The 12,085-nt window shown below is 57.7% G+C and overlaps 1 protein-coding gene across 12 annotated transcripts in view; it reads left to right on the forward strand.

Moving 5' to 3' along the window:
* Nucleotides 1-12,085, forward strand: part of DTNB (dystrobrevin beta) — a 181,351-nt gene that overhangs the window by 78,592 nt on the left and 90,674 nt on the right. For 8 of the 12 annotated variants that reach the window (XM_065055424.1, XM_065055426.1, XM_065055427.1 and 5 more), the window contains one exon: nt 8,485-8,592. The exons of the other annotated variants lie outside the window; for them this stretch is intronic. In XM_065055424.1, coding sequence (XP_064911496.1) covers nt 8,485-8,592 — 108 coding nt within the window. The remainder of the gene's footprint in view (nt 1-8,484; nt 8,593-12,085) is intronic. 12 annotated transcript variants of the gene reach the window in all.

The raw sequence follows: 12,085 nt of genomic DNA on the forward strand, positions 1-12,085 counted from the left end.
GGTGCTGCCCGTTGCTGCTCCAGGAACGGGTACGTTTGCACCAGAACACCTGGGACATGCCAACATCCTACCAAAATAGCCGTTCTTTCTAGAGGAGCCATAAACGCACCTGTTTGTGTGAGGTGAGGGACATCCCAGCTCACACGTGACTTCGCTCCGTGGAGCTGTGACGCTTCACCGCAAGAGGAAAACGAGATAGAGGAGGAGGGAATGGTGAGGACAAGATTCAGTGTAATCAACCCATCTCACAAATTCACACCGGAAATCTGTGTTTCAGTACTCATTATTTAAACCGGTACCTATAGGTGTTTATTTTTAACCTGTGGTTTAAATCCTCCGGGTGCAATTGTGAGTCTGTGCGTTACGAGGAAGGTGAGAGCGTGGGGATTTTGATGGGGAGGAAATAATGGTCAGGAGGCGTCAGCAAGGGGAGCGGGTGGGAGATGCACTGCGCAGAGGCGGCTGAAGGATCAAGATCAGGAGGAAAACGTGAATGAAATATAAACGGAATCCTGGGTGTGGAACCTGCATGTGGAAGGTGCTGGCAGGGGGGCGGTTGGGGGCTGATGCAGACCCTGGTGCTGCTTTGATGGCGTCTATAACCCCTGGTTGCAGTGACAGCTCTGCAGTGCCCCCGTGCCCCACATCTGTGCCCCTGGGTGCGGTGACAGCTCTGCTGTGTCCCCGTGTCCCTGGTTGCGGTGACAGCTCTGCCATGTCCCTGTGCCCCCGGGTGCGGTGGCAGCTCTGCCATGTCCCTGTGCCCCCGGGTGCGGTGGCAGCTCTGCCGTGTCCCCGTGCCCCCGGGTGCAGTGGCAGCTCTGCCATGTCCCTGTGCCCCTGGTTGCGGTGACAGCTCTGCTGTGTCCCTGTGCCCCTGGGTGTGGTGACAGCTCTGCCGTGTCCCTGTGCCCCCGGGTGCGGTGGCAGCTCTGCTGTGTCCCCGTGCCCCCGGGTGCGGTGGCAGCTGTGCCGTGTCCCTGTGCCCCCGGCTGCAGTGACAGCTCTGCTGTGTCCCTGTGCCCCCGGGTGCAGTGGCAGCTCTGCCGTGTCCCTGTGCCCCCGGCTGCAGTGACAGCTCTGCTGTGTCCCTGTGCCCCCGGGTGCAGTGGCAGCTCTGCCGTGTCCCTGTGCCCCCGGGTGCGGTGGCAGCTCTGCTGTGTCCCTGTGCCCCCGAGTGCGGTGGCAGCTGTGCCGTGTCCCTGTGCCCCTGGTTGCGGTGACAGCTCTGCCGTGTCCCCGTGCCCCTGGGTGCGGTGGCAGCTCTGATGTGTCCCTGTGCCCCTGGTTGCGGTGGCAGCTCTGCCGTGTCCCCGTGCCCCTGGTTGTGGTGACAGCTCTGCCGTGTCCCTGTGCCCCCGGGTGCGGTGGCAGCTCTGCCGTGTCCCTGTGCCCCTGGGTGCGGTGGCAGCTCTGCCGTGTCCCTGTGCCCCTGGTTGCGGTGACAGCTCTGCCGTGTCCCCGTGCCCCCGGGTGCGGTGACAGCTCTGCCGTGTCCCCGTGCCCCCGGGTGCGGTGGCAGCTCTGCCGTGTCCCTGTGCCCCCGGGTGCGGTGACAGCTCTGCCGTGTCCCTGTGCCCCTGGGTGCGGTGGCAGCTCTGCCGCCCTGCGCCGCCGCTGCCATGGGCCGTGTCCACCTTTGCTGCGTTTCCCGTGTCTGGCAGCGCTGCTCCGGGCCGGCTCAGGAGCTGCGCTGAATCAGGATCACTCATCCATTCCAGCTCTTGGTCCCCGCGGCTCGTGCTGGGTTCCGATAACCTCACTGCAGAGCAGGCGCTGAAGCGTTCACCTTCGTTTCTGTTCAAGTCACCTATTTGTACACTCCCACATGTTCTTCCACCTGTTTGCTTTAAGTTTCCTGATTAAGATTTCGATGTATGTTTTTTAAGGAATTCACATCAGCACACACACCCCAAGGGCTCTTACCGCTCCTGCAGCCCCTTCGCTGCTCTTCCTCCCCTCTGGTCTCTCTTTAAATCCAGGTGTTAGACGTTTCCCCGCTCTCTCTGCTTTCGCGGTGCCCATCGTGCGCTGCTGTCGGGCTGCGTTTCGCTCCCCCGCGTCGTTATAGCGTGTGGATTTCTGCTCAGACGGACGCCCCGTCCTCCCGTCCTGTGCTGGGCTCTGCGGAAATCAGAGCTTGTTCCGAGCGTTGAGGGCGCGGTGGCTCCCCGGTGGCCCCCGGCTCTGGTGTCTGGCCTTGATCCCCAAATTGCTGTGCTAAATTTCATCGCCTGGATTACACGGGGCGTGTGTTATCCTTTGTGACCTTAGCGCCTGTTTAAATCAACCCTGGGGGGACATAATGCGGCAGAAACCAAGAGGTCCCTGTGGATGACGTCCCGGCAGCTCCTTCCAAAGCGCTTTCCCGTCCCCGTGGCCGGAGCAGCCGTGCGCGATCTCGTGAGCCAGCGTCAGAGACACCTACAGGGATTTCCTGCCATGAATTGCAGGTTTTTAAATAAATTCACTGTTTTCCTTGGCGTTCCTGGTAGGTTTTCAGAACAGAAGTTGAGACACCAAAAGCATAATTTAAATACCTTTGTCATTTATTGAGCTGCCTGTAGAGCTGTGGAGCCAAGTCCTGGTGTGTGAAATGTGGGGCTGGAGCCACAGAACCTCTTGGAGCCCGTCCCCACTGACCCAGACCCGCACCCGTCACCCCGGATGGGACACGGAGGGTCCTGCACCCCAGATGGGACATGGAGGGTCCTGGATCCCCGGGATGAGACACAGAGGGTCCTGCACCCTGGATGGGACACGGAAGGACCTGGATCCCCAGGATGGGGACACAGAGGGTCCTGCAGCTCTAGGATGGGACATGGAGGGACCTGGATCCCCAGGATGGAGACATGGAGGGTCCTGGATCTCTGGGATGGGACACAGAGGGTCCTGCACCCCAGATGGGACATGGAGGGTCCTGGATCTCTGGGATGGGACACAGAGGGTCCTGCACCCCAGATGGGACATGGAGGGCCCTGGATCCCAGGATGGGACACGGAGGGTCCTGGATCACCGGGATGGGACACGGAGGGTCCTGGATCCCTGGGATGGGACATGGAGGGCCCTGCACCCCGGCGGTCCCTCTGTTCTGGGTTTTTTCTCCCCATTCTTTCCCCTCTCCCTCGAAGGAGCCCAGTTATCGCTATTTCTTGCTGCATTTTGGCTGTTGCTTGGCGTGGTGTAGTCTGGTTTTGCGTATGGCGGCTGTTGTGTGAAGAATGTGGGAAACACACTATCAAATTCTGTTTTAACGCTGCTTTGACGAATTGGGTGGCAGCACGTGGCTGATCCGGGGAAGGAGGTGGTACTTTGTCTTTGACACCACCTGAAAACGGCGAGATTCCGTGTGCACAGTGTAATTCTGAGTTTCTCTGCCTGGGATGTATTGATCATTTTTCAAAGCAGAAGAAAAGCCCCCTGCAGCGTGTCTGACCCTCGGCAAGGGCCCGGCCTGGCCCTCAGGCACGTCCAGAACTCCTCTTGGAAGACGTAGATACGGTTCGAAGTGCCGGTTAAATAGGAGGTTACTCCAAAGGTGATTTTGAACAAGGGTCTCGCCCAGAGCTCGTGTTCTAGGGGATCGCAGAGGTGCAAATCCAGCTGTGGATGGATCTGTGCAGAACCGCCCGGAGCGTCCCCGTCCCCGTCTTTCTGTACGGACAAGGAACTGAGCCTGGTATGGGTTCATTATGGAGAACAGAGAAGGGAGAGAGGAGCGGGAGGGGATCGTGGCGCCAAGGCAGGACATCGCCGCCCCTGCTCCCGGCTGTGTGAAGACGTTATCTTCGCTGGGACGCGTGTCTGAAAGCCAAAGGGACACCTTCAGGTTCCTGAACACATTGTAAAACCATCAGTCCGTGCCCACGGAGAGGGGCAGGGGGTAAAAATAGCTGGCGGAGCAATGTGGGGAACAAGTCATGTGGAAGGATGGAGACGGGGCGGGCGGCCCCGGGAAGGACGGGAAGCACTAATTTTACATCTCTTGACTCATCAAGCTTTTGACACCATCCCATATGGTGTTTTCATAAATAAAAGAGGCAGATGTGGACGGGCTGACACTACTGTTACGTGGGAGCAACACCAGTTGACAAACTACAGTCAGAGAAAGAAAACATCAATGTTTTCCTCCCAAGAGGGGGCGGGTGGCAGGTGGGATCCCGCGGGCTCTGGTCCCGCTTCAGCCGCACTCGCTTTATTCCCCGGCAGCTCCAGGGTGGAACAGGGAACGCGGGTGCAGAAATATCGGTGCCAGGGACGTGCTGGGGTTCTGCAGAGGACAAGCCGCTAATTCAGAGTGGTCCTGGAGACCAAACCAATGGAATTAATAGAGACATTGTTGAGTGACAGAATAAGAAATGTATGGACAAGATGTAGAGAATGACCAACTGATGGGCCTGTTGCTGAAGGGTATCCTGGGAGTTGCAGTGGATTAGGAGCTGGATGCAAATCGACGCAATTCCCACAAAAAGGGATGATGCTGCAGGTTTGCAGGGAGAGCAGCGCCGTGTCCAGGGCGGCTGGGACAACCGTCCCACAGCGGTGACTTCCCCTTCTCCTGGCTGTGGGGCATCACACGGCGAGTCCAGACCAGCGGTGGCATCGACACCGGGCCTTGAGATACAGGTGTGGAGACAAGATGGTAATTCTGTTCCTGGCCGTGGTGATGAGCCGGGAACCAGCGACTCCCCCCTGATCCTTGTCCTTCTGTACCGGGGAGCCCAGGACTGCTCCTCTCAGCCTTTCCCAGAGGAGCTGAATTCAGTGAAAGACAAGCCCTTTGGAAGCGGGAGTTAAAGGTACATGTTGGCATCGCTGTCCTGGGGACAGCAGGGTGACCATGAGCCAGCACTGGGCCCTTGTGGCCAGGAAGCCAATGGTACCTGGGGTGGGTTAGAAGGGGGTGGTCAGTAGGTCAGAGAGGTTCTCCTGCCCCTCTGCTCTGCCCTGGGGAGACCACACCTGGAATATTGTGTCCAGTTGTGGCCCCTCAGTTCCAGCAGGACAGGGAACTGCTGGAGAGAGTCCAGCGCAGCCACCAAGATGCTGGAGGGAGTGGAGCATCTCCCGTGTGAGGAAAGGCTGAGGGAGCTGGGGCTCTGGAGCTGGACAAGAGGAGACTGAGGGGGGACTCATTCCTGGGGATCAAGATGGAAAGGGGCAGTGTCAGGAGGATGGAGCCAGGCTCTTCTGGTGACAACCAGGGACAGGACAAGGGGCAATGGGTGCAAACTGGAACACAGGAGGTTCCACTGCAAGAGGAGAAGCAACTTGTTGGGGTGAGGGTGGCAGAGCCTGGCCCAGGCTGCCCAGGGGGTTGTGGAGTCTCCTTCTGTGCAGACATTCCAACCCGCCTGGACACCTTCCTGTGTAACCTCATCTGGGTGTTCCTGCTCCATGGGGGGATTGCACTGCATGAGCTTTCCAGGGCCCTTCAGCCCTGGCATTCTGGGGTTCAGTGATCACTTAACTCCTGCATGTCCGAATGGGGTAGCGGGCATTCCAGGGCTGGGGATGATGCTGCACAGCCCCACGTCTGACCAGCATCACTGTGACACCCACTACCAGTTAATGCTGCTTTTTGAACCGCGTGGCTCGTGGTTACGTGAGCTGTGCAGACCAGGATGACCTCCGGGAGCCTCTATAGTTTAGCACATGTTCTGCTCCAGGAAGGCAACACACACACCTACACATTTTTTGTGGTACCGCGATGCAGCCCACAGAACATCACTGAGCCACAAAATCATGGAATAGTTCGGGTTGGAAGGACCTTTGCAGGTCATCTGCGCTTAGATGTTCTCCTGGATGAGCCAACACTGGTGCATGATGGCAGACACAGCGCCCACAACGGGAACGGGTGTCAGAGACGTGCTGGGGATGGTGCTCAGGTACACGTGCGCCTCATCCAACTCCTGTTTTGTTTCCAAACCCAGCATGCCGGTCCCTGTTAAAGCTGTTCCCGTTTGGAGTGAGAACCGTGGCCGTTTCTGCTGCGCTTTTCCTTTCCAAGGAGCGTCTGTGTTGAGTTACAGCGGAATAGGGTTTGGAAGCTCCGTTGCGGTTGTGCCAAAGCTCCGGTGCCGCTCTCAGCACCTGCCGGGCTGCGCGGTGCTTGGGAATCCTGTGCGCCGCGGCCGCTGGCGGGTCTCTCTGTTCTTCCAAAGGCTGGTCCTTGCCCGGAGGGGCTGACGCACCTAATTCCGTTTTGCCTGTTTTATAAGGTCTCGTTCTGCTCCTGGCAGATTTCTCTGGCATGTTGCTGCACGTAACAGAGCAGAGAAGAGCTTGTGTGTCTAAAAAATGTGGGTTCTGTTTTCCTAGTATCAGTCTATTAGTGCTGAAAGCATTAAATGCCACCTACATACCAGCCCCTGAAACAAATACTTCCTGGGCCTGTGGAGAAAGAATTAACTGGTGGTTATAAGCTGAAAAAGCCGCGTGAATACCTGACATGGGAGGAACAGCGGGACTTCTTGTGCACTTGTATTTTAGGAAGAAATGTGTATTATGCTAAAATAATAGCGATACATGTTCAAGAACCGTTTTCTAGGTAACGAACTCTGATCTGGTGTGGGGACTTGGCATGTCCCGCTGGTTCTGTCTCCTTGTGCCCCATCGCACGTAGAAATATTCAAAACTGTAGTAGCGTTATTTTGATGAGCCCGCAGAAAATAACCCCGCGGCGTCATTGAGTGAACCCGTGTTAGAGGACGGTCGTGGTACCAACCGCTGCCTGCAGGGTGTCGTCACTTCGCTCGGGGTTTCGTTTGCTGGAGCTGGGTAACGAGAGCAAGAGCAGGGACGGGAACTGAACCGAACCACTTTCGGTTCTGATCTGAGACATGGCAACAAAGCTGCACCCCGGTGCGGTTTGGGGGATTTCAGAGCGGTTTGGGGTATTTCAGAGCGGATTGGGGTCCTTTGGAGCGGTTAGGGGTATTTCAGAGTGGCTTGAGGTACTTTGGAGTAGTTTGGGGTATTTTGGAGTGGTATGGGGTATTTCGGAGCAGTTTGGGGTCCTTTAGGGGCGTCTCTTTGGTCCCTTTGGGGTGTCTGTATGATCCCTTGGGGGTGTCTCTGGGGTCCCTTTGGGGTGTCTCTATGATCCCTTTTGGGGGTATCTCTATGGTCCCTTTGGGGTGTCTCTGTGGCCTCTTTTGTGTGACTCTCTGATCCCTTTGGGGTGTCTCTGGGGTCCCTTTGGGGTGTCTCTATGATCCCTTTTGGGTGTCTCTATGGTCCCTTTGGGGATGTCTCTGGGGTCCCTTTGGGGTGTCTCTATGATCCCTTTGGGGTGTCTCTTGGGGCACAGCGGGCTCAGGGATCCCCAGCTGGACCTGTTCCGTGCACAGGTACCCAAGTTCTAACCCGTGTGTTTAACTGCAGCAGCTGACACACAGGAGGTTCCACTTGAATATGAGAAGGAGCTTGTTGGGGTGAGGGTGGCAGAGCCTGGCCCAGGCTGCCCAGGGGGGTTGTGGAGTCTCCTTCTGTGCAGACATTCCAACCCGCCTGGACACCTTCCTGTGTAACCTCATCTGGGTGTTCCTGCTCCATGGGGGGATTGCACTGCATGAGCTTTCCAGGGCCCTTCAACCCCTGACATTCTGGGATCCTGTGACACATTTCCATTTTCAATTCCTCCTCTGTTCGTTCTGATTTGTAGCTGTTAGTTCCATTATTGCTGCATCGAGTGGCCCCGTGTGCTCTCTGTTGCCCATTTGCAGGTGCAGTGGCCCCGTGTGCTCTCTCATGTGCAGTGGCCCCGTGTGCTCTCTGTTGCCCATTTGCAGGTGCAGTGGCCCCGTGTGCTCTCTCATGTGCAGTGGCCCCGTGTGCTCTCTGTTGCCCATTTGCAGGTGCAGTGGCCCCGTGTGCTCTCTCAGGTGCAGTGGCCCCGTGTGCTCTCTCAGGTGCAGTGGCCCCGTTTGCTCTCTCAGGTGCAGTGGCCCCGTGTGCTCTCTCAGGTGCAGTGGCCCCATGTGCTCTCTCAGGTGCAGTGGCCCCGTGTGCTCTCAGGTGCAGTGGCCCCGTTTGCTCTCAGGTGCAGTGGCCCCGTTTGCTCTCTCAGGTGCAGTGGCCCCATGTGCTCTCTCAGGTGCAGTGGCCCCGTTTGCTCTCAGGTGCAGTGGCCCCGTGTGCTCTCTCAGGTGCAGTGGCCCCATGTGCTCTCTCAGGTGCAGTGGCCCCGTGTGCTCTCAGGTGCAGTGGCCCCGTGTGCTCTCTCAGGTGCAGTGGCCCCGTGTGCTCTCTCAGGTGCAGTGGCCCCGTGTGCTCTCTCAGGTGCAGTGGCACCGTGTGCTCTCTCAGGTGCAGTGGCCCCATGTGCTCTCTCAGGTGCAGTGGCCCCGTGTGCTCTCTCAGGTGCAGTGGCCCCGTGTGCTCTCTCAGGTGCAGTGGCCCCGTGTGCTCTCTCAGGTGCAGTGGCCCCGTGTGCTCTCTCAGGTGCAGTGACCCCGTGTGCTCTCTCTCGCCCACCCGCAGGTCTGCGCGCAGCCCGGACGCCGCAGCGGACGAGCACGCCCTGATCTCCGCGCACGTCGCCCGGCTCCAGCGCGGCACCCGGGGGGCACGGGGACGGCCCAGCCCCAGGTACTCGCAGGGAAACAGCTCTGGCACCCTCCACGGTCTCCTGAGAACGCACCAACGCGTCTGCGTGCACCATCGGGGAGGAAGGGATCGGTTTGTGTCCGTCCCCCCGATTGCACGCCTTGTGTTACAGAATCCCATACAGGAACTGATTAACGTTACTTAGAGAACTTCTCTCATCCTCCAATCTCATCTTTCAGCAGCAGGAAACTAATTTCCACCTTCAGTCTTTTCACAGCCAGCTCTTGGCCACCGGCTCCTGTGCCCAGTGCTGTCCTGTACCGCTGACTGCTCTTCTTTCTCCTCATTCTCTTATTCTTTCTCCTAATTCTTCTTCCTCCCTATTCTCTCCCCCAGACACAGTCTCGGACCGATGTCTCCTCCTGTCACCGTCTTTGTCACTCGGACTAAACAACCAAACTCTTTCAGTCCCCTCAGCACGACCCGCTCGACGCGACTCTTTCTGTCTGTGCCTTTCCAAAGAGGCGAATGCTTTGAAGAACTCATTTCTTTGATCTCAGCTGTAGTGTTTGTGCGCGTTGTTATTTCCTGTCTGTGAGCAGGGGAGCGTTGCCCCCAGGGCAGCTCCCGCCAGGCGGGGCCGCAGCCGCGAGGTTTCCCACCTTGTGCTTTGGCCCTCGTTAAGTTCTGCGTCCCACGCAGAGCGGGGCCGGGGGGAGGGGAGGCGCGGGGGCTGCAGGCTGTGTGCGCAGCCCCTGCTCAGCCGTGTTCTCAGCCTCCGCATAACGTTTTTGGAGTCCTGTTTCCTCACTCTGTCACGCAGAAACGCGTGTTCCGCTGCGGGATGGGTGAGGAGCATTGGCTGTCTGCATCTCTGGGGAAGGGCGGGTGTCCTGCTTGGCGGGGAATCAGTGCTGCCTGCTGTCACCTGCTCTGAGCTGAAAACCCGTAGTAATGTCCACAGGCAAGAAAAACCAAGACATTTCAGACTCTCACCTTCACTCAGTTACTGTAATCACAGGGGTTTGAGGTACAAGGGAGAGCAGCTTGAGGAGCGTACAACAGATTGCGATACAGGGTTGCACAAAGTCCATCCATGCTACATAAGGTGCGCAGCAAACAGAGCTCAGTGCACTTCGTTCATCTTACAAGAATATGTTTTTCTTTTTTTGCCCACTGTATTGTTGTGGTAACAAGTCCAATGGGTTAAGTGCTGTTCAACAAGCAGTGGAAAACGGCCATTGTGGAGGCTGTGCCACAGCAGAGAGCGCAGGGTGCACCGTGTGCAGCTGGAAGGCTCGTGGAGCTGAGGAGCTGAGCTTTATTACTTGGACGGGTGTTTGTTACGTATTTTTAAGCTCAGCATTCATAACTGACGTTCCCCATCATATTCAGCCAGGCTGTTTTTCCCCGCTCCACGTGAAGCCTGAATTTCAGCTCCGCTTTTCAGCAGAAAAGTGCTGCACCACTGCCCCGAGTGCGGCTATGGTTGTGCATTACGTGCTGCGCGCAGGACGCAGCTGGCCCCGGGTTTGTGTGCTTTACCTGTGCTGCTGTAGGTGGGCGGATGGCCGTTCGCCGCTCGGCTGGTTTGGTTTGGTTTCCTTTGGTTTTCTGGAGCGGCAGCTGTCTGCAGCACTCCCGCTTTTAAAGGAGAACCACGGGAAGATGTTGGTTTTGTTAAGGACGCTGTCCCAGGAGCCGCAGCCTGGCTGCCCCGGCTGGCACCGGCTGCCCTTCGGGCCGGTGCCGGAGGGACGAGCCGTGTCCGCCTTTGCCACATCCCGGCACCGAGAATTCCGGAGTAGTTTTGGAAGGAGCACGAGGTCTCAAACCTCCCCCCGTGTGGCACCATCCCCTCTCCCCCCTCATCGCCCGCCCCTGGCCAACGCTTGGCTTGTCCGAGCTCAGTTCTGTGTCAGTATTTGCCGTCAGGGCACTGGTGCGTCTGGCTTTGCTGGGCATGGTTTCACAGAGCCCAGCCCAGGCGCTGGTTTTTCCCCTGTCCCGTCCATCCTGCCCATGTCCCGCTCTCGCCCACGTGTGATCCCGCGTGTTTCACAGCTGCTTGCTGAGCTGGCTCAGGGAGAGAATGAGTTATGGTTTTGTCAGGCCAGGCCTAAGCTGATTCCTGTCCCTTTGGTGGCTCATCCTGTTGCCCTGACGTCCCTCGTTCGGGCAGATCGCGGTGGCTGCAGAATTGATATTTCCTGCATGTGTTTGCCACGTTGTCTCTAACGTTTCCACTGACGCCTTAAAACCAGCGTCGCTTCCCCTCCCGGTCTCCCCTGGGGCTGCTCGTGCTCCGTGCTCCCGTCGCTTCCATTCTGTCTCGGTGTTTCTGCGGCGGAGCCGGGCTGGCCCGAGGATGGTGCTGCCTCCTGCACGTCACAGAATCACCGACTCACTGATGGTTTGGGTTGGAGGAACCGTTAAATCTCCCCCAGTCCCCCTGCCATGACAGGGACATCTGCACCAGCTCAGGGTGCTCAGAGCCCCGTCCAGCCTGGCCTGGGATGTCTCCAGGGATGGTTCAGCCACCACCTCTCTGGGTACCTGGCTCTCCCCACCCTTTGAGAGCTGCCTCCGGGCTCAGACCGTCCCACTGCGTTATCCACGTTCCAGCTAAACCAGCATCTCCGGGGAGGGGGAGCTCAGGGTCTGCCTCATCGGGGCTGCACAAGGAGCCCAGTATCGCTAAAACAGACCAGCCTGGTGCAGGATTTGTGAGACACAGCGATCTGTAACTGCCTTGCAAAGTTCTGCTGCTGGGGAAACCTCTGACCCCTCGCTCACAAACCCCCTCCTGTCTGAGCTCTGGGCTTAAGTTGGGCTTATTGCTCCCCTTCTCAGCTCTTGCATGTCCCAGAGCTGCGGTGCTCGGGGCTGGTGCAGCGCTGGGGCTGCTTCAGCCGGGGAAATTCCCCATTTGCCGCTGTGCCAGGGCCGGAGCTCAGCCGAGCCCTGCCCTGCCCGGAGAGGCTGCTCGGGGCAGAAACCCTTCGCAACGTCTCCATGGGAGCTGAAGCTACAAGGAAGTGAGTTTTCCGTGCTGAAGGGAAGTAAAGGATTCCGTGGTGATGTATAGATGGTTTAATGCCCCCGCTGTCCATGTGGCAGAGCTGTGGTTGCGGCTTGGACGCATCTCCTCCCTCCCCGCGTTCACGCTGCGGTTTGTAGCGCAGGACGCGCAGGAGGATCAGGAGACGCGCGGGTTCCTTCCCCATGGAAAACGCTGCTAAAAGCACCCGCAAAATCATCATTTATTTTTACATGACGGGTCTTCTTCAAGACAGTAAGACACTGTCAGTAACTATTTTGTAATTCTTTTAAATAAGAAGCGACAATAGTTTGGGAGCTGGGAGGTGTTGGAAGATACCAGGTTGCAGGAGGTGAAAGGCATGGAATGATCTGCCTTTCTGGGAAAGCAGAAAAGACTTGAACAGGCAAAACTGCAGAGGAAAGTGAAACAAAACCAATGTCACATTCAGAAAGTGGGGGGGAAGGAGTGTTCTCCTTAAAAAAAAAACAAAAA

This window comes from Columba livia, chromosome 3, assembly GCF_036013475.1.
Source record: "Columba livia isolate bColLiv1 breed racing homer chromosome 3, bColLiv1.pat.W.v2, whole genome shotgun sequence".
NCBI lineage: Eukaryota > Metazoa > Chordata > Aves > Columbiformes > Columbidae > Columba > Columba livia.